This window comes from Phyllobates terribilis, unplaced genomic scaffold (genome assembly GCF_046119375.1).
Source record: "Phyllobates terribilis strain yellow unplaced genomic scaffold, ASM4611937v1 Scaffold_29__1_contigs__length_15306474, whole genome shotgun sequence".
Classification (NCBI taxonomy): Eukaryota; Metazoa; Chordata; class Amphibia; order Anura; family Dendrobatidae; genus Phyllobates; species Phyllobates terribilis.
In genome coordinates, this window is record NW_027362789.1 from 6,101,869 (window position 1) to 6,124,619 (window position 22,751).

Consider the following 22,751-nt stretch of genomic DNA (forward strand, 5'->3'; position numbering starts at 1 on the left):
TCATAATTTTCATAGTCATGAAAATACAGAAAAATCTTTAAATGAGAAGGTGTGTCCAAACTTTTGGTCTGTACTGTATATATATATATACTAGCTATTAAACCCGTTCTACGCCATGGTGGTGAGCATTTTTATTGGTATATGGTCTCCCATGCTGGTATGTGCTGCCCCCCTCCTGGTATTTGTGCTGCCCCCATCCTGTCTCCACCATCCTATCCTGGTATGCGTGGCTCCCCCCATCCCCATTCCCGGTATGCGTGGCTCCCCTTATCTCCAATCCTGGTATGCGTGACTCCCCTCATCCCCAATCCCGGTATGCGTGGCTCCCCTCATCCCCAATCCCGGTATGCGTGGCTCCCCTCATACCCAATCCTGGTATGCGTGGCCTCCCTCATCCCCAATCCCGGTATGCGTGGCCCCCCTCATCTCCAATCCCGGTATGCGTGGCCCCCCTCATCCCCAATCCTGGTATGCGTGTCACCCCTCATCCCCAATCCTGGTATGCGTGTCACCCCTCATCCCCAATCCCGGTATGTGTGGCCCCCCTCATCCCCAATCCCGGTATGCGTGTCACCCCTCATCCCCAATCCCGGTATGCGTGTCACCCCTCATCCCCAATCCCGGTATGCATGTCACCCCTCATCCCCAATCCTGGTATGCGTGGTACCCCTCACCCCCAAATCCTGGTATGCGTGGTACCCCTCACCCCCCAATCCTGGTAAGCGTGGTCCCCTCACCCCCCAATCCTGGTATATGTGGTACCCCTCATCCCCCTAATCCTGGTATATGCATGGTCCCCTCACCCCACAATCATGGTACATGCATGGTGCGCTTATTCCTTTCACACTGTACACACATAAAAAAAAAATAAACAGTTATACTCACCTTTCTTCTCTGTACTCCAGCGCTGCAGCGTCCTGTTCTGCCGGAGGTCGGGGGAGGAGTGCGACACGGGAGCACCGCGCTGTCCGGCGCCATTTTGCTGAAGACACACTGTAAATATGTCTTCAGTAAAATGGCGCCGGATGGCGCTATGCGCATGCGCCGATCCGACGCCTCACTCCACCCCCGGTCTCCGCTGAAGAGAGGCGCCGCGGCAACGCTCCTCCCAGTCAGGTATGTAAGTATGGCGCCGGAGATCGCGGTATGCGTTCAGTGTCTACACACACCGCGATCTCCGGCGCCATACACCTCCTTTTACCTGTAACGGCTGGATGCAGTCTTCTGTCTGGAGCCAGACTGTGCGTCAAGTATGCGCAGTCTATCGAGGCTTCAGACAGAGGGTTGCATCCCCCGTTATATTATAGATATATATATACATACCCAAATATGCTAATACACATAGATAATAGTAAATCTGTACACATTTCATTACTTACATATGATGTCCCTCTGGCAGGTGCCTTCTCCCATCTTCAGCAGCTCCATCCTGGTGGTCTTCTGTCCTCCATCATCACTACTGGCCAGATCTGCAGCTGTCAGCCAATCCTGTCTCCTCACTACCTCCGATAGCTGCAGGGAGCAGCCTCCGAGCAGTCAGTGAGTCTGACACTCCCCTCCTGCCTCCTGAGACGTTCTGAGCTGCCTGACCCATGTGAACATTGGCCATCACATCGCCCTCCCCCCTGTAGCCACTTACCACCCCCTGCACTGAGAGGGCTTTATCTGGGAAAGGCAGCATTGGCCATTCAGGCAGCATTCACACTGTAGCTACGGCTTCTGAATGGGCCAGTGCAGCGGTTTTCCAATAAAGCCCCCTCAGTACAGGGGATGTAGGTAGCTATAGTGGGGTCAGGGGTGATTTATGTGACAGCTCATGTGAACATTGGTCAGGCAGTTAAATTGTCAGAATTGCTCAGAAGGAAGGAGAAGAGGGAGAGACAGGATTGGCTGAGAGCATCAGCCATAGTTACCAGGCCTGTTATCCTGCCTATGCCTGAACGACGCTGAGAAGCCGGGGTGTGTCCAGGAATCCTGTGCTCCTGCATCGTAGAGCAGCGGCAGCATAATCTAAGAGGAAAGCAGGGGTCCCTACTAACATATTCTGCAGAGTGCAGGCCCCTGTGTGACGGCAAATTACTCAGGTACGGGCCCCTTCCGCTCCTCTTACTGCAAATACTGCCGCTGGCTCCATGTGCGAACCAGACATTGCAGCAGCTGATCGGACCCCTCTCCGTCAGGGCCCCTGTGCAGCTGCATCAGCGGTATATCCGCCCCATTGAGCTGCATTTCACAGGCTGAAGACAAAACATAAGGGAGAAAGACCCACAAACAAGCAACAACTGAAGTCACTGCAGTAAAAGCGGCAAAGCCTCATAAAGGAGGAGACCTGGTGTTTAGTGACGTCCATGACTTCCAGACTTCAGGCCGTCAATGCTGCAAAGGATTCTCTGCAAAGTATTAATGAGCATTTTATTTATGGTAAAGGTAATTTCTTCAATTACTTTTGAGCCCATGAAATGAGGAGGCTTTGTAGAAAAATGGTTGCAATTCCTAAACGTTTCACAGATTTTTGTTCAACCCCTTTAATTAAACCTGAAAGTCTCCACTTCATTTGCATCTAAGTTGTTTCATTTTACATAAAAAGCGGCCTGCAGAGCTGAAATCACAAAAATTCACTGACCAAATGTTTCTGGATTAAACTGTTTTCATATATTTACACTATATGGAGAAATATTGTATTACTTTCCCCCAACCCCCAAAACAAAACCCAAAATGTTCTCCTGCCCGGACTCCTAATCCCAAAATAGACAAGGACATTCGGAGTTGCCAATCCAATTTTTTTAATCAGTTATTTTTATTGCAGTTTTATTTAAAGATAAATTACAGTAAAATGTCCCCAATCCCTTTTCCCTTCTCCCAATCCATAATGCTGGGGTAAGATTATCTGTACAGAGACCCCTGTACAGGAATATTAGGGCTCCAGCGACATCACATCTATTATACAGAGAATAGCGCTATCTCCATAGCTCTGTACACAAGGACATAGAGATCAGACAAGGTCCTCATATTCAGGCAGCTTCTATTTTACTCCAACCCTCTTTATAAGAACAAGATCAGAGTCTCATTATACCGAGCAGAGAAGCTCCAGAGACAAAGACCCCGTCTGGTCCTAACACGCCGGGGGTCCGGAGTATCCAGCCACGGGGCCCGGATTCTCTCATTTGTGGCCCCAGCGTTTCTTGTAGAATAAATCCCTTTCTCATCCAGTCCTGTAGTAATGACTTTGTTATCAGGTTTTGTAGGAGGGTTCGTCTGACTCCATCTTATGTTATCAATATCTGTGCGAGAAACAAGAGACGTCCGAGCGCAGTTTTACCGAGTGTCCAGTGTCAGTTCTTCTACAGTCTGATAAAGAGCCGCCGTGTTTGCAACCGAACCTGGGAGTATACAGCTGTATACAACATACACACAGGGCTCCATACACACACGGCTCCGTACACACACAGCTCCGCTCCATACACACATGGTTCCGCACTGTACACACACTGCTCGGCTCTGTATGCACATACGGCTCCTCTCCGTACACCTCGTACACACGCGGCTCCGCCCCGTACACCTCGCACACGCTCGGCTCCACCCCGTACACCTCGCACATGCGCGGCTCCGCCCCGTACACGTGCGGCTCCGCCCCATACACGCGCGGCTCTGCCCCGTACACCACGTACACACACGGCTCTGCTCCGTACACCTCGTACACACACGGCTCTGCTCCGTACACCTCGTACACACGCGGCTCTGCTCCGTACACCTCGTACACACGCGGCTCCGCTCCGTATGCCTCGTACACACGCGGCTCTGCTCCGTACACCTCGTACACACACGGCTCCACTCCGTACACCTCGTACACACGCGGCTCTGCTGCGTACACCTCGTACACGCGCGGCTCCACTCCGTACCCCTCGTACACGCGCGGCTCCGCTCCGTACACCTCGTACGCACGCGGCTCTGCTCCGTACACCTCGTACACGCGCGGCTCCGCTCCGTACACCTCGTACACGCGGCTCTGCTCCGTACACACGCGGCTCTGCTCCGTACACCTCGTACACACACGGCTCTGCTCCGTACACCTCGTACACACACGGCTCTGCTCCGTACACCTCGTACACACGCGGCTCCGCTCCGTACACCTCGTACACACGGCTCCGCTCCGTACACCTCGTACACACGCGGCTCCGCTCCGTACACCTCGTACACACACGGCTCCGCTCCGTACACCTCGTACACGCGCGGCTCCGCTCCGTACACCTCGTACACACACGGCTCCGCTCCGTACACCTCGTACACACGCGGCTCTGCTCCGTACACCTCGTACACACGCGGCTCCGCTCCGTACACCTCGTACACACGCGGCTCCGCTCCGTACACCTCGTACACACACGGCTCTGCTACATCCACACTGTAAACCCCTCCTGACCCCACACATAAACTTCAGCTCATCCAGCACCATGACAACCAGCACAGCAGATTCCTGCATCCACTGAGGCCCCTGATCATGTGACCCCTGACTCCTCCCCTCCTGTGACCTCATCACAGGTCCTGTGCGCACAGAGCAGCCATATATGTGGTGGCGGCTCTGCAGGTGGAGGTATGTGGAGACCCCCCATTACTGGGTGCAGGGGGCATTAACCCCTTCAGTACGGAGACTCTTTTGGGGTCTCTGTGTGGTGTGAACAGTGAGGTAACAGCTGTGGACAGAATGCGGCTTAGCTGGTTCCCGTCCACATTAGATCCATTCAGACGACTGCAGGATGAAGGACAGAAGCCCAGAGAAGTCCTCACACAACGCCATTATTCCTCTCCTAGTTCCAGCACAGTAATGTAGATACTTGTGATGAGCGAGCTTGCTTGCCAATGCTCAGTACTTGTCGGAGTATCGCAGGTGCTCGAGTCCCCGCCCAGCATGTTTGCGGCTGTTAGACAGTCAATAAACATGCAGGGATTGCCTGGCGTACACAGTAATGCTGTAGCCATGTTGGCTACTGGCATTACTGTGACTGGCCAGCCGCATCGTGTTATTGGGTTTATGTAAGACCCGGTGACGCGATGCTCGGCACACTGTCCTCAGGAAGCAGTTCAGGAAGAGTTGTTATAGGAGGGAGAGCTTAGATTAATGTCGCCCCCCCCCCCCCCCCTAAATATTATAAAGCTGCACCCCTAGTGCCTTTCATGTGGCACTAAAGGGCGTATTTAATCTTTTTAAAACATATTAAATAATTAATTATAAAAAAATGATGTGGGGTCCCCCCTATTTTTTGATATTTAGCCAAGGTACATCAGACACCTGGGGGATGATATTATCTGGCTGGGAAGGTCCTTGGATATTGGCCCCTTCCCAGCATAAAAATACCAGCCCGCCGCCGCCCCCGACTTGGCGCATCACAATAGATGTGCCAACTCTGGCACTTGGCCTGGCTCTTCCAAATTGCCCTGATGCATTAGCAAATGGGGTAATATAATTTGGAGTTGATGTCAGCAGTGTATTGTAAGCTGACATCAAGCTTAGGGGTTAGCATTGGAGAGGCTTCTATTAGACACCCCATTATTAACCCAGTAAGTTAAAAGAAAAAAATACACACAAAAATTTTATTAAAAAAAAAAAAACTCCCTCACTCCCAATTCACCAATTAGTTTTAGTAAATTTTAATTTACTAATTAAAAAAAAAGAAGCCATGCTGGTCTGAAGAAGTCCAAGCATTCTGAAGTAGGCCACAAATAGCAACCTGAAAAACCTAAAAAGAGAGAATTAAATGAATTCAGACAAGAGACAGTCCCTCATTCACCAATTTATTAGCCCGCAGCTCTGACGTAGTCCATTTATTTCCTAAGACGTGTATGGAGCCTTGTTCTGAGAAAGAAGCTTCATAGGTCACTCCCGGTTAGGCTGCCACCTGGGGATCAGAGATGCGTCCAGGCGTCTTCTCCATGCTGTTCCTGTCCATTTGAGCGCTGTTTCCATCCAGTTCAGCAATTTTCCTGCCCCCGAGCCCTCCTGGGAGGAACTTCTGGAAAAATGGCTGAGTTTCTCATTCACTTTCATTATACTTGGTACTCGACTCAAACCTGTCCAAGCATCCGACCTACTGGATTCAAGTAACGAGCGCTCAAGCATTTTATTAGATACAATTGATGACACTTCAGGGAATTTGCATGAATATATGGCAAATACTTGCTGCATATTCTGCTTTCAGGACCTGCTGTAAGTCCTATTAAACAATCCAGGAGAAAATCATGTCAAATCTGTGACGTGCGATCCATCAGCTGTCAAATGTCAGAACCAATACACATACATTACATATGAATATTAAATGACACAAGAAAAAAGGGAATGAAACAAACAACCATCGCCATCCATTAATTTACAGTATTCTAACCTGTTAATACTAGAAATATATTGCACAGGAGATATCGCAGCCGATTCCCACAAGAATAATCCTGGAAACACAGAATTAGAGATGATTATTTCTCTGAAGTTTCTATAGGACTTAATACATTCCTGATTCCGGAGAGTAAGATAAATACTTCAGAAAACAGAAGAATAAAGTTCAGAGAAGAAGCTTCATAGAAAGACCATGAAGTTACAGATGTCATTTAACCCTTTGAGAGAAAGTGATTCCAGGGAGTAAATCCAGAACACGTCTCTGTAGAAGTTTACTGCGTTGTGATTGTGAATCCGCTGCGGTCGTCTCTTCTAACACCGACCATCGGAGATCAAAACTTTTATCACCATCTCCGAGAAATGTCTGGCCACGGTGGTCTCACCAAACTTCTGCTCTTCTTCATTCTTTTTCTTGCAGGGGCCGCAGTGGATTTCATCCTAGACTCATAGAGCCGAGTAGAGGAGCGATGTTCCTTCAGTCTGATTGTAACTGATCATGACGCTTGTCCAACGTCCATTTTACCGAGTAAATCACCAGAATTGTAGCAGGTGAAGTAAACAGCAATATCCACTGGTGTCCCTTCACCCCAAAGCCTGTTTTCACCTTCCTGACCAGGTCAATTTTTTTAATTCTGATCAGTGGCAATTTATGAGGTAATAACTCTGGAACGCTTCAACGGATCCCCCTGATTCTGAAACTGTTTTTTCATTATATATTTTACTTTATGATAGTGGTAAAATTTCTTTGATATGACTTGCGTTTATTTGTGAAATTGGTGAAAATGTAGCAATTTTCAAACTTTTAATATGTATGCCCTTAACCCCTTCCTGACATGCGCCATATACATACTTCTCTGCGGGAATTGCGTTCCCGCAAAGAGCAGTATATGTTCGGCGCAGTGATTGTGTGGGCTCACTCTGGGCGCCACCGCAATCGCATGCATGTGTCAGCTCTGTGTGAGAGCTGACAACCCGCAGCACCACTCATGATCGGTGCTAGCACCGATCGCGGGCGTTTAACCCCTGTGATGACGCTGTCAATAGTGACAGCGACATCGCAGGGCATCGCAGACTAAGTGGGCTCCCTCTGTGATTCCATCTGCACAACTCGATGCGTTTGTGAAAGGGGTCACTTATGGGGGCTCGGCTATTCTGGTACCTCAGGTGCTCTACCAATGTGACACCCTCAAACCAGTCCAAATATGGCACTTCTGCCCTTCTGAGATTTGCACTATGCCTCAGAAGTAGTTTTCAACCACATATGGAATATCTGTGTACTCAGGAGAAATTGAGCAACAAATTTTGGGGTCCATTTTCTCCTGTTACCCTTGTGAAAATGTAAAATTTGGGACTAAAAAATATTCTTGTGGGAAAAATGTGATTTTTTTTTTTTTTTTTTTCTGTGAAGCACCTGGTGTTTCAAGGTGCTCACCACACATCTAGATAAGTCAGGGAACTTATCTAGATGTGTGGTGAGCGCCTTGAACCCCCAGGTGCTTTACAGAAGTATATAACATTGAGCCATGAAAATAAATAAATCACATTTTTCCACACAAATTTTTTTTTTAGCTTTGCATTTTCACTAAAGTAACAGAAGAATTTGCATCATACAATATGTTGTGCAATTTCTCCTGAGTTTTTTGTTAGGAAGTTATAAGGGTTAAAAGTTGACCCGCGATTTCTCACTTTAAAATAAAATTTACAAAACCATTTTTTTAGGGTCCACATCATATTTGAAGTGACTTTGAGGGATCTGTATGACAGAAAATACCCAAAAGTGACACCATTCTAAAAACTGCACCCCTCAAGGTGTTCCAAACCACATTCAAGAAATGTATTAACCCTTGAGGTTTCTTCATGGGAATTAATGGAATGTGGAAGGAAAACATAACCATTTAGCTTTTTTTTCACACAAATTTTTATTTAGACCCATTTTTTTTTTACTTTCAGAAGGGTAACTGGAGAAAATGGACCCCAATTTTTTTTTGTGCAATTTCTCCTGAGTAAGCTGAGATCCCATATGTGGGGGAATACCACTGTATGGGCACGGAAAGGAAGGAGCGACATTTCACTTTTTGAATGTAGAATTTGCTTGAATAATTAGCGGACATCATGTCGTGTTTGGAAAGCCCCTGATGTGCCTAAACAGTGGAAATCCCCACAAATGGCACCATTCTGGAAACTAGACCTCTCATGGAACTTGTATAGATGTGTGGTAAGCAACTTGAATCCTCAGGTGCTTCACAGATGTCAGCCATGAAGATAAAAAAATACATTTTTCCCACAAAAATATTTTTTAGCCACAAATTTTGCATTTTCACAAGGGTAACAGGAGAAATTGAACCATAAAATTTGTTGTGCAATTTCTCCTGAGTACACATATACCAAATATGTGGAGGAAACTACTGTTTGGGCACATGGCAGAGCTTGGAAGAGAAGGAGTGGCATTTGACTTTTTGAATGCAAAATTTGCTGGAATAATTAGCGGACGCCATGTCGTGTTTGGAGAGCCCCTGATGTGCTTAAACAGTGGAAACCCCCCACAAGTGACACTGACGCGCCCCCTGGGCCATATTCTTTAGGGGGAATATCCGGAGCCGGATCAGATGGGAGTTGTAGTCTTCCGAGTGGCTGTGACCCGGTCCGTGCCCAGGGTGTCAAACTCAGTTGTATGTGGCAGTCCTACAGATGTTATTAAGTTCTTAATGTCGACTACGCCACCCGTTGTATTGCGGTCACTATGGCCGCCGCTGCAGCAGAGTCCGCTGAGGCTGATGGTGTTGGTGCAGCTTTTGGTGGTATAACCCCCAACGGGTGGGGTATAGCCTCAGGGGGTCAGGTGCAGAGGATGGGGGTTGTGGTGGTGCAGCATAGATGTTAAATGAAGACAGAGTCGGGTTGTGCAGTTTAGGGTATTTACTCACTGCTGTTGTTCCGGTCACTCTAGCTTCAAGTGACCACCCGAGCCGTGCTGCGTCCACCAGGTCCTGGATTCAGCCAACCCCCAAGCAAGTCCGGAGCGTGACCCTGAGCTCTCCTTCTGTCCTTTCCTCTGGCCGTCCCCACTAGTGATCCACCTAGGTCCAGCTCCCTCGGGCCTTCTGTTGGGAGACCCTTGGCCTTGGGTTCCCTGACCCTCCACGTGGTATGCCTTCGGGGTGGATGTGGTGGGTGGCCGTGGCAGACGCTGCCCACGGCCTCCGGTCTCTGGCTAGGGTGTGCTTTTGCCCCCACCAGCTTGGGATCCGGTACCCTAATGCCGACTCTTCACCCGGGGATTGAATTTGGGTTCTCAGAGTCCTCTCTTTGTTTCCTCTGGGTCTTTCCTTCTCTGCTCCACTCTCTCTCTCTGGGGCTGCTCTGCTCCTCTTCCTCCTCTGACTTCTCTCTGCAAAAGGCTGGCAGACTGACTGACCTGCAAAGACTGACCCTGATCTTTGATGGTGCCCACCTTATATACTCCCTCTATGTGTGAGCTCAGGTGACCAGCACCCAATGAGCTCCTATCTTTACCCAGGCTGCTCCCCCTATCTGCCCCTACACTACTTGGGATGTTCCACCCCCCTCCCACTCCAGCCAGGAACAGACTCGGTCGTACCTGCACATTTCTAAGTGGGAGTACCGTCGGCCTGCCCCTCGGAAATGGGATGTGTGTAGTGCATGCAGCCTACCGAGCTCAGGTCCACACTCCATCCTTACCCGGGAGTGGAATATCACACCTCTGGGTTGAGGTGCAATACCCCTGTAGCAGCCGAATCCTCAGGGTGCTACATTCCCCCCTGGTAAATCACAGCACGTCCTCGGGCTGTAAGACATAAACATCACCAAAACATACAAAATTTTTTTCATATCAACAACATAGTAAAAACATATAAAATAACATACATTAGCAGCATCATAATACTCTTCATATAAAACTTTCTCGTCGCCTCTGGCTCCTCCTCCGGTCACTGTGCAACGTGTGACCGGGTAAAGTGCGACAGTCTCTCTAGACAAATGGTTTTCCTATAAAACCGGTAGGGGGCGCTTTAGGACGCGCAACTATATACAAAAAGGGAAGGTGGCCGCTCTCAGTCCTCGGCCAGTGGGATTTTTAGGGATAAACGGGTAAACAGTTCACACATGCTGGTCCCAACGGGGTTTTATATTAGCAACAGTAACAGTTTCAGTTCACGGTGCCCCGACGGGCAACTATATACAGCTTTTGCTTCGCTGTACTTAACGACGGCGTCCTCCTGCTCTTTCTTTATGGTTACCTTTGGCTTCAGACCCGTCCGGGTCCTCTTGCTCTTCCTCCTCACACCGCAGCTCTTCCTCCGTCAGGCGATGCACATGGAGGGCGTAGGGTCCTTTGGCACACTTGTGCCGGGTGAAGGTGACCTCGTCCCCGATGTAAAGGTCACGACCTCTGTGTCCCTCCGGTAGGTGGGACTCAACGTCTCTCCTCGTCACGAAGACGTCGCCTAGGGTGCGGTGGTCTCGGATGAAGCCCCACCCATGCTGCATGTTAAACTTTATCACAGTCCCGGTGGTGCGGGGACTATGCGCTGCACGGGGGTCTCTCCTGGCCCGGCTCTTCTGCTCCGCGCTCCTTATTTGAGCTTGCTGTTCCCGGACCCGCCTCTCTCTCCGCTCCCTCTCGAAGACCTCGAGCTGTTGGCGGCAGCACTCAGCACGCTCCGCTGCAGCTGCCCGAGTCTCCTGAGTGAACCCCATGAGATCTTCTCCGGTGGGGTCCCACTCAAACTGCGCTTCCGCCAGCGGGGGCGAGATCCTCTTTACGGGCTTTGGAGCCGGGATCAGGGGTTCATCCAGGGGTCTCTCTTTCCGGAGTCGGGGATGGTGAAACTCCGGTGGCCAAGTAAAGGGCTGCCCATCCGGGCACGTGTGTTGGCTAAACAGGTCCTCCCCCAGATGCGGCACTCTTGGTCTTATGGGCGCGGTGGTGTTGGCGCCCGGGTTGCCCGGGCCTTGCGGCCAGGCCTGGGGTATCTGGAAGGTGAAGGGCACCGTAAGGACGGCGGCACCCTGGGCTACTTGGCCCTGCGACCAGGCCGGGGGCTCCGCGGAGGTAGGGGGCGCTGTTGGTATTGCGGCGCCCGGGGGTACTAGGCCTTGCGACCAGGCTGGTGGTACTTCCTGCTTGGTCACGCTCGGGGTCGAGGCGTGTGACGTCACAGGGGTCGCGGCTCCCGGTTGAGGCCTAGTCTGCGGCGGTGACGTTGCAGCGACGGGCACGGCAGGATAGACTTCGGGCTCTGCGACGGGGAGCTGGGGCAGGTACGCGGTTTCCCGGTTTGGGGTATAGACGTCCCCTTTACCTGCCTCCACTCGTTCGGCTCCCTTCTCGGCGCCGTCTCCGGCCTTCAGTCCTCCCGCGCCATCCTCAGAGGCGGTCTGTCTCCTCATCTTGGGTGGCGTGCTCCGCTGACAGGTCTCGGTCTGCTGGGCCATCTCACGGCTCCACTCCGCCAACGTCTCTCGCTGCACCCGGGCCATCCTCCTTGCGAGGCCCTCCAGAGCGGTCTGTGCACACTCCCGGTCTCGGGGGAGCTGTGCTAGGACCTCCACTAGGCCTAGTGGGGTCGTTGTTTCCAGCAGGCTCCTGACCAACGGGTCGGTGCTGCTCTGCTCTCCTTCTGTTGTCTCCAGCAGGCTCCTGGCCAGCGGGCCGGTGCTGCTCTGCTTTCTCGCCATCTCCGGGTAAGCTCCTCCGATACTCTTCTCCAGGCTTCTTGCCTCCGGGTGCGCTCGCTCCAGACTGCTCCAAGCGACACCCATCTTTGCTCTCTTCTCCTCAGTCCTCCCACTTCGAGGGCGGTCCCGGGGCCACTTGGTGATTGTCAGCTCCAGGGGCAGTTCTTTCACGCTGACAGACACCTCTAGCATCACAGTCTCTGTTGGTGGGGGCGGTTTCCACTTTTGGCGCCATTTTCGGTCCTGGCCCACGATGGGAGGTGGCCTCTTGCCATCCTCTGGCACGCCCATAATGGCGTCCGCTCTTCCAAGGCGGGAAATCTTTGGAAATGGCGGGAATCGTCTCCCAGTGGCGGGAAACTCTGCAGATGGCGGGAAAAAGCTGTTAATGGCGGACAACCGGCGGGAATCGACCTGTGATGGAGTCCGATGGCGGGGACCCTCCGGAACCGGCAGGAGACTTCTTTTTGAGGTAAACTTGTTCTTTTCTTCAGGCACGCAGTACCCGGGTGTTGCGGGCACGTAATCCTGCCGACTACGCCAAAGTTGACGCGCCCCCTGGGCCATATTCTTTAGGGGGAATATCCGGAGCCGGATCAGATGGGAGTTGTAGTCTTCCGAGTGGCTGTGACCCGGTCCGTGCCCAGGGTGTCAAACTCAGTTGTATGTGGCAGTCCTACAGATGTTATTAAGTTCTTAATGTCGACTACGCCACCCGTTGTATTGCGGTCACTATGGCCGCCGCTGCAGCAGAGTCCGCTGAGGCTGATGGTGTTGGTGCAGCTTTTGGTGGTATAACCCCCAACGGGTGGGGTATAGCCTCAGGGGGTCAGGTGCAGAGGATGGGGGTTGTGGTGGTGCAGCATAGATGTTAAATGAAGACAGAGTCGGGTTGTGCAGTTTAGGGTATTTACTCACTGCTGTTGTTCCGGTCACTCTAGCTTCAAGTGACCACCCGAGCCGTGCTGCGTCCACCAGGTCCTGGATTCAGCCAACCCCCAAGCAAGTCCGGAGCGTGACCCTGAGCTCTCCTTCTGTCCTTTCCTCTGGCCGTCCCCACTAGTGATCCACCTAGGTCCAGCTCCCTCGGGCATTCTGTTGGGAGACCCTTGGCCTTGGGTTCCCTGACCCTCCACGTGGTATGCCTTCGGGGTGGATGTGGTGGGTGGCCGTGGCAGACGCTGCCCACGGCCTCCGGTCTCTGGCTAGGGTGTGCTTTTGCCCCCACCAGCTTGGGATCCGGTACCCTAATGCCGACTCTTCACCCGGGGATTGAATTTGGGTTCTCAGAGTCCTCTCTTTGTTTCCTCTGGGTCTTTCCTTCTCTGCTCCACTCTCTCTCTCTGGGGCTGCTCTGCTCCTCTTCCTCCTCTGACTTCTCTCTGCAAAAGGCTGGCAGACTGACTGACCTGCAAAGACTGACCCTGATCTTTGATGGTGCCCACCTTATATACTCCCTCTATGTGTGAGCTCAGGTGACCAGCACCCAATGAGCTCCTATCTTTACCCAGGCTGCTCCCCCTATCTGCCCCTACACTACTTGGGATGTTCCACCCCCCTCCCACTCCAGCCAGGAACAGACTCGGTCGTACCTGCACATTTCTAAGTGGGAGTACCGTCGGCCTGCCCCTCGGAAATGGGATGTGTGTAGTGCATGCAGCCTACCGAGCTCAGGTCCACACTCCATCCTTACCCGGGAGTGGAATATCACACCTCTGGGTTGAGGTGCAATACCCCTGTAGCAGCCGAATCCTCAGGGTGCTACAACACCATTTTGGAAATTGCATGTCACATGCAGCATTGACTGAATGTCTGGGTAGAGAGACTGATACCCTCTCCAGGTCCACTAATGAACCCTGGTGACTACCAGGGAGAAATGCGTTGACACATCACATGACATAAGGGACCACCAATGAGAAGTGTTATTCCCTATTTATTTATACTATATCAGACTGTTGATGCATCTGGGACATGATATAAGGTACTATTTATGATAAGTGCTAGTCCCTGTGTATCTTCTATTTATCTACATGATATCAGACTGCTGAACGCACTTAGGGCTTGTTATTCCTTTTGCTTACGTGTGTAAGGCTAGGTGCCCACGATGCTGAAATGCTGCATATTTTTTCCGCTTCTCACTGGCAGGAAAAACGCATGCAGTTTTAAAATGCGTTTTTCCCGCCAGGTAGAAGTGTTTGTCAAGCGTTTTTGCATGCATTTCTGCATGCGGGTTATCAAGCGCTTTTCCAAGCGATTTTAGCATCACTTGGAAAAGTGCTTCACAACTTGGTCACACTATATAAATCTATGCAACCGGCATGGATTTATATAGTGTGACCAAGTAATAGTTAAAAAAAAGGATAAGAATGGTAAAAAATAAAAAATAAAGATTATATTTACCTTCTGATGTCCTCCCGGTGTTTTCTCCGCTGCGTCTGGAGTCTTGGGCGGCTTGCGGTGGTGTGAAAGACCTGCAGTGACGTCATTGAGTCATGTAACAGGTCACATGACTCAATAACGTCATGGCAGGTCCTTCACAACATCGCGACCCATACAGCAGACCAGATGGAGGGGAGAAAACACCAGGCGACATCGAAAGGGAAGTATAATTTTATTTTTTATTTTAAATTCTTTTTTTAACAGGTTCTATGGTACCCAGGTCTAGATGAGAGTCTCCTCTTCTCCAGACTTGAGTTCCATCCCCACATTGAACCGTATGATATCCGCATGTACAGATGCAGTGATGCGAATGTCACGCGGTCCAATGCAAGTCAATGGCGGCGATTACGCTGCGTGTCCGCAAAATTAATGGACATGCTGCGTATTTTTCCGCAATGATAATCCACAGCGGAAATTTCCGCAGCATGTGCACAGCACATGTGGATTATCATTGGGGACCATGGAGCACGTATTACCAAGCGTTTTTTAAGCGTTTTCGCTGCGGAAATTCCGCGGCAAAAACGCTTGAAAAACGCATAGTGGGCACGCAGCCTAACAGCCCTTATAACATTCTTGCTCTGATGACTCAGAACGACTTGAAGCAATGTTGCATATGTGGTACCAGTTTGTGGGCATTGCCTCTGGGAATTTGTTTGATACATAGCAGAGTCAGCTAGACCAGCTGTTGTTATTAACTATATGCTGGAATATGACACTTGATTATTGTATTTTACATATGAATATACCAATCCAACTATTTTGAGACAAATTTTGCCTTCTAAAACTTCCCAGTGCCATTATCTTTGCTACAACATACAGACTTGTTTTTTTAAGTGAATATTTGCAATGAATTGTCTGCTTCTTAATCTTTACGTTCACTTTCTTCTATCTTTTTTCACAATTGTGGTTTCTTACTTATGAAGATAGTGATTTTCTAGGGACATCAGGGACACCTATGTGGAGCAGGGGTGCCACGGAACAAAAATTAGAGTGCCAACCTCCGCTGTCAGGAAGGGAGAAAAATTAGGGAAAAAATAGGGACAGGAATAGCCCGTAATCTCTCCTGGCTGGTTTGTGATTTACCACTGTTATTCCTTGTGTATGGGTTGTTGATGTGGGGATTGTTGAGTCCTTTTTAGAATATTTAATTAAAAGTTACATTTTAGGGGTCTAATATCTTTTTTTGTTTTTTTTGTGCATAATTAGGACTACATTTTTTGTATAGGTGTTTAACGGAAACTAGATGCCTCAGGGAATTTATCTAGATGTGTAGTAAGCACCTTGAAGCCCCAGGTGCTTCACAGAAGTTCAGAACGTTGAGCTGTAAAAAAAAAAAAAAAAAATCACATTTCTCCAGCAAAAATGTTTTTTTAGACACAAATTTTGCATTTTCACAAGGGTAACAAGTGAAATGGACCCCAAAATTTGTTGTGCAATTTTTCCTGAGTACGCAGATGCCCCATATGTGGGTGAAAACTACTGTTTGGGTGCACGGCAGGGCTCAGGAAGGAGTGACGTTTTGGAGTGCAGATTTTGATGGAATGGTCTACAGGTGTCATGTCGCTTTTGGAAAGCCCCTGATGTGCCTAAACAGTGGAAAAAAACAACAAGTGACCCCATTTGGAAACTAGACCCCTCAAGGAATTTATCTAGATGTGTGGTGAGCACCTTGAACCCACAGGCGCTTCACAGAATTTTACCACGTTGATCTGTGAAAAAGAAAAAAAAAATTTCCACAAAAATGTTGTTTTAGCCCCAAATCTTTTTTATTTTCACAAAGATAGCAGAAGAAAAAGGACCCCAAAAATTTATTGTGAAATTTCTCCTGAGTACGCCGACACCCCATATGCGGTCGAAAACTATTTTTGATGCACAGGGGAAAGCTCAGAAGGGAAGAAGCACCATACTGGAGTTCAGATTTGGCTGGCCTGGTTTGAGGGTGCCATGTCACTGGTATAACCCCTGAGGTGCCAGATCAGCAGAACCCCCCCATACGTGACCCCATTTTACAAACTACACCTCTCAATGAATACATCTAAAGATGCAGTGATCATATTGACACCACAGGTGTGTCACAGCATTTATACCATTAGGCAGTAAAGAAAAAATAATTTAACTTTTTACCACCAAAATTTTGTTTTAGCCCCAGATTTTACATTTTCACACTGGTAAATGGGTAAAAATGTCACCAAAATGTATCTTACAGTTTCGGCAGAATGTAGAAATACCCCATATGTGGCTGTACAGTACTGCTTAGCCACACGGTGAGACTTGGGAGGGACGGAGCGCTATTTGCCTCCTGGAGTGCATATTTTCTTAGAATAGTTTGCAGACTCCATATACAGAGCCTCTAAGTGCTAGAAGAGCATAATTCCCCTTCAAATTACCCCATTTTAGAATTTATACCCCTTTGGGAACTTATCTACAGGTGTAATGATGATTTTGACTCCATGGGTGTTTTCCAGAAACAAGCAGCAGTGGATGTTGCTGAGTGAAAATTGCACACTGCCGTTGTAGTGACTATTACCTTGCAGTGACCAGTACGTTATGTCCAGCTCATGCTTCTGGAGACATGCACCTGTAAGTTAGGCTGACCCGCATTGCTACAGAAATGCCTAACATGTGGACTCTAAATGTGGTTTAGACACACTGGAGTTCAGAAAGGATGAGGACATTTTTGCATTTGTATTTGGGAACTTTGAATTCCCTGGATTTCTTTTGGAGGGGTGAGGAGCCATGGTGCTTTTCCAGAGACTTTTTGCTATTAGTAACGTTGAAGCCCCTATATTTCTAATAACAATGACGGATCTGAGTGGAAACCCCAGTGTATGTGCTCAGCACAGAGCATAGGATAAATGTGAACTGCTTTTTTTTGTTGAAAAAATTAGTTATTGTATTGCCATATTCTGAGAGCTATAATTCTTTTGAGAGCTATAATTTCTCCATATTTCAGCTGACAGCGTCATTTGAGGGCTTGTTTTTTATGGGGCGAGTTGACATTTGTGTTGGTACCATTTTTAGGCACATGACCCTCTTTGATTGCTTTCTAGATAGAATGAACAAAAACCAGCAATTCAGGAATTGTGTTTTTGTTTTTTTTTTATGCCGTTTTGCGTGTAGTAAGATAGATAAGGCAGCTTTATTCATGCGGTCATTAAGATTACAGCGATACCACCTTATATCTTTTTTTTATGTTTTGGCTCTTTTACACAATAAAAACTATGTTATATAAAAAATAATTATTTTTGCATTGCTTTATTCTGAGAGTTGTAACTTTTTTATTTTTCCGCTGATGAAGCTGTATGGAATCTTGTTTTTTTGCGGGATAAGATGACCTTTTCAGTGGTACCATTTTTATTTTACATCTTTATTATTGCGTTTTATTGAACTTTTTGCTCGACAATATGATGAAGCATAACTTTTTGCCTTGTTTTTTATTTATTTATTTTTATTTTTATAGTGTTCACTGAAGGGATTAACTGGTTGAACAGTTTTATAAGATGGGTCGTTCCAGACGCGCCAAAACCAAATAAGTGTATTTATTTTTTTATTTTTTTTACATAAATAAATGTATTTATTGGATTAATATTTTTTCTTTTTTTTGTTCGTTGTTTTGTGATTTCTTTTTCTATTTTTATAATTTTTATTAACTTTTTTTTCTACATTGTTCCAGGATGGGGAATCAATTTCAAAGTGACAGATTGCTGATCTAATAGTCTGCAATGCATCTGCACTACAGAGCATTAGATTAGCATCTGACAGGTGCTGAGAGGCCACTTTCCCTGAAGACCCTAAAGGATCCCACGGCCATCTTGTGACGGGTGTCATCATGGAGACCATCAGCACAACATGATCGCATCGCATTGTGCTGATGGAAGCACAGAGGGAGCCCACTCCATTTGCAATGCCCTGCAATGTCACTGTCACTATGGACAGTAGCATCACAGGGGTTAAATGCCCGCGGTTGGTGCTAGCATCAATCGTAGGCATTGCTGCGTGGTGTCAGCTCTCACATAGAGCTGACACCCACATGTGATCGCGGCGGCGCACAGCGTGAGCCTGTGTGATCACTGTGCCGTATATATACTGCTCTTTGTGGGAATGCAGCTCCCGCAGAGCAGTATATATACGGCGCATGTCGGGAAGGGGTTAATAATCCTCAAACAATTCGGGCATGACAAACACTGAAAAATGCATGAAGGAGATGTCTTAGTCAGCAATTCAACTTTTGTTCCAGTCCATACAAGAGTTGAGAATACAACATCTACACGTTCTATCACCTGATATATTTCCCTTATTGTCTCCAGTAATTGTATTATTACACAGGATTTTTATGATGTTACATCGGCTCATCATCTTCTCATTCAGGTCTCTACAATATCGGATCCCCTCAGTGGACATCGTCTATCTAAAGAGAATTTTCTAGATTTACCCATCAAAGATGGATATGGACAGAGACAAGATGGCGGAGAGGATATTACACCTCACCCTAGAGATCCTCTTCCGGCTTACTGGAGAGGTGAGAGGTTCTGATGACGTCACATTACATCATTCTTATCTATGGGAATAACAGATGGACAGAACTGGAGAGGTGAGGACTCTGGAAATGTCTGCAGTGAGATTTATGAATGTGTCTCTCCATAACCAGGATTACACAGTAGTGAAGAAGACCTCTAGTGAGCGCTGTCAGGACCCTGTGTCTGAGGGATGGGGAAGAACCCTGAGCCCAATCACAGGGCCCCCACCTCACCCCCTGATATATGAGGACATCAATGTCCAGAAGATCCTAGAACTCACCTACAAGATGATTGAGCTGCTGACTGGAGAGGTGACACTGCTGGGAATGCTGGGACATTATACAGTAACGCTATGAAGGGATCGGGGGGATGACGGTATCATTGTATGTGTCAGGTTTCTTTAAGGTGTCAGAATGTCGCTGTCTATTTCTCCATGGAGGAGTGGGAGTATTTAGAAGGACACAAAGATGTGTACAAGGACGTCATTATGGAGGTTCCCCAGCCCCTCACATCACCAGGTAATAGACCAAACTAAATACACACGGCCTATAATTATCTGTATGTAAAGAATGAATTCCGTCCCTGTATGTGTTTCCTCCAGATCTATCCAGTAAGAGGACAACACCAGACAGATGTCCCCGTCCTCTTCTTCCACAGGACTGTAAACAAGAAGATCCCAATGTTCCTCAGGATCATCAGGTAGATGGAGAGCAGGTGTCATGAGATCTCCCCTATGATGTGTAGACGGCTGTGAAGGTCTTGTGTTCAGTCTTGTTTTATCCACCAGCATTATATGTTTTATACTTGTGTAATGAGAACGGTGGAGATGGCAGGATTAGAGCTGATCATAGATGTGGCTTCTCCATCTGTCTGTGACTTTTATAATATTTGTTTCAGGGTGAAGATCTGACCCATATTAATACTACAGAGACATATGTGAGGGGTGATGAGCGGTGTAAAGAGGAGATTCCTACATATGACTACCCAGGTGAGTAGTGACCACTAAATGCAGAGAAGTCACAGATTCTTCTCAGTCACCGGCTGTTGCTGCTTTATCGGTGGTGTAGTCCGTCTGTATCACAATCATGTGATCACAATTTTGCCGCTAGACCACAACATTCTCCACCACCTAAAACTGTTCAAATGACTTAAGTCATTGAAAGCCCTTTTCTATAGAACTTAAAACCAGGAAGATCCACCTACCCCCTGGGATTAGGAGACGCTGACTCTTACCTGCCCAGATCTGTAAACTACAAAGCCAAATGACAGCGTACGTAGAATGTGCTGACAAGTTAAAAAATCACTTGAAGAAAAATATTATGATGGGCCTGTAAGAGAAAGCGGAGGGTAATGATGCTGGTCCTTCCTAGATCCCTGATATCTTATTGGATGAATCTACCTTCTCTCCCTTCTGTGCTGCTGAATGTGCTCATATGGTCCCTACAAGACCAGGTCCAGTCTTTCTGGCCAAACGTCACTTTTATGATCGACAACATTAAATGTGCAGTGAGGGCCAAGTGTGAATTTCTGTACAATAACACAATAATATTCTGACTTTTCAATTTATTTTAAAACCGACTAAGTTCAAACAGGATGGCGATAAACTATACAAAAAACATTACACCTATGCCATGATATACAGTGGGTATGGAAAGTATTCAGACCTCTTTAAATTTTTCACTCTTTGTTTCATTGCAGCCATTTTGTAAATTCTAAAAAGTTCATTTTTTTCTCATTAAAGTACACTCTGCACCCCATCTTGACTGAAAATAAACAGAAATGTAGAATTTTTTGCAAATTTATTGAAAAAGAAAAACTGAAATATCACATGGTCATAAGTATTCAGACCCTTTGCTCAGACACTCATATTTAAGTCACATGCTGACCATTTCCTTGTGATCCTTCTTAAGATGGTTCTACTCCTTCATTGGAGTCCAGCTGTGTTTAATTAAACTGATAGGACTTGATTTGGAAAGGCACACACCTGTCTATATAAGACCTCACAGCTCACAGTGTATGTCAGACCAAATGAGATTCATGAGCTCAAAGGAACTGCCCAAGGAGCCCAGAGACAGAATTGTGGCAAGGCACAGATCTGGCCAATGTTACAAAAGAATTTCTACATTACTTAAGGTTCCTAAGAGCACAGTGGCCTCTATAATCCTTAAATGGAAGAAGTTTGGGACCACCTGAAGTCTTTCTAGACCTGGCCGTCCAGTCAAACTGAGCAATCGTTGGAGAAGAGCCTTGGTGAGAGAGGTAAAGAAGAACCCCAAGATCACTGTGGCTGAGCTCCAGAGATGCAGTAGGGAGATGCGAGAAAGTTCCACAAAGTCAACTATCACTGCAGTCCTCCACCAGTCGGGCCTTTATGGCAAAGTGGCCCGACGGAAGCCTCTCCTCAGTGCAAGACATATGAAAGCCCAAATAGAGTTTGCTCAAAAACACGTGAAGGACTCCCAGACTATGATAAATAAGATTCTCTGGTCTGATGAGATGAAGCTAGAACTTTTTGGTGATAATTCTAAGCTGTATATGTGGAGAAAACCAGGCCCTGCTCATCACCTGCCCAATACAATCCCAACAGTGAATCATGGTGGTGGCAGCATCATGTTATGGGGGTGTTTTTCAGCTGCAGGGACAGGACGACTGGTTGCAATTGAAGGAAACATGAATGCGGCTGAGTACAGAGATATCCTGGATGAAAACCTCTTCTACAGTGCACTAGTCCTCAGACTTGGCTGAAGGTTCACCTTCCAACAAGACAATGACCCTAAGCACACAGCTAAAATAACAAAGGAGTGGCTTCAGAACAACTCTGTGACCATTCTTGACTGGCCCAGCCAGAGCCCTGACCTAAACCCAATTGAGCATCTCTGGAGAGACCTGAAAATGGATGTCCACCAACGTTCATCATCCAACCTGACAGAACTGGAGAGTGTAGTGCCGGCGTCCCTGCCCTCTGCTAGGCAGGGACGCTGCTCCCCTCACCGCTCTGCCCCGTGCCCGGCGTCCCTCTCCCGCTCTGCTGTCAGCGCGCGCTCCTTCCCGGCGTCCTCCTCCCGCTCTGTTCTCAGCGCGCGCTCCTTCCCGGCCCCTGTGCTTAGGGCGCGCGCGCGCGCGCTCCCCTCCTCTTAAAGGGGCCGCGCGCGTCGTCCTAAGGAGTCCCCGGCCAATGGCCGGAGGACTTCATCATATATAAGGCACCTCCTCCAAAATGGAGGTGCCCGAGCAATGTTGTTTGCACCTGTGTCTCACCTGTGCTTCAGCCCTCAGGTCCCGTTGCCAGTTACCTGCCAGTTACCTGTCAGATTCCTGCCTGATTACTTGCTACCTGTCTGCTAGTCTGAGGTCCGACGGTCTGCCTTACTACTCCTGTCAGTCTGTCTAAGGACCAGCCTGCCCGCTCACCTGGGAGCGCTTCTCCGCTACCTGCCTGCTTGCCTGCCCGGAGGCTCCGCTGTCACGTGCTGTGACCACCAGCTATTCCAGAGACTCTTGCCCGCTCACCTGGGAGCGCACATCAGCTACCTGCCTGCCTGCCTGAGGTCCGACGGTCTGCCTACCAACTCCTGTCAGTCTGTCTATGGACCAGCTTGCCCGCTCACCTGGGAGCGCACATCTGCTATCTGCCTGCTAGCCTACCTGGGGGCTCCGCCGTCACGTGCTGTGACCACCTGCCTGTCCAGTGACTCCTGCCCGCTCACCTGGGAGCGCTC

The 22,751-nt window shown here is 48.3% G+C and overlaps 2 protein-coding genes across 2 annotated transcripts in view; one reads left to right on the forward strand and one right to left on the reverse strand.

Moving 5' to 3' along the window:
* LOC141178593 (uncharacterized) overlaps positions 1-22,751 on the reverse strand; it is a 328,452-nt gene that overhangs the window by 151,664 nt on the left and 154,037 nt on the right. The gene's annotated exons all lie outside the window — the stretch shown is intronic.
* Positions 6,799-22,751, forward strand: part of LOC141178592 (uncharacterized) — a 29,162-nt gene continuing 13,209 nt past the window's right edge. Inside the window, exons 1-6 of the mRNA XM_073660473.1 lie at positions 6,799-6,928; positions 18,884-19,034; positions 19,164-19,343; positions 19,427-19,550; positions 19,634-19,731; positions 19,930-20,020. Of these exons, the coding sequence (XP_073516574.1) occupies positions 18,957-19,034; positions 19,164-19,343; positions 19,427-19,550; positions 19,634-19,731; positions 19,930-20,020 (571 nt within the window). The 5' untranslated portion in view covers positions 6,799-6,928; positions 18,884-18,956. The remainder of the gene's footprint in view (positions 6,929-18,883; positions 19,035-19,163; positions 19,344-19,426; positions 19,551-19,633; positions 19,732-19,929; positions 20,021-22,751) is intronic.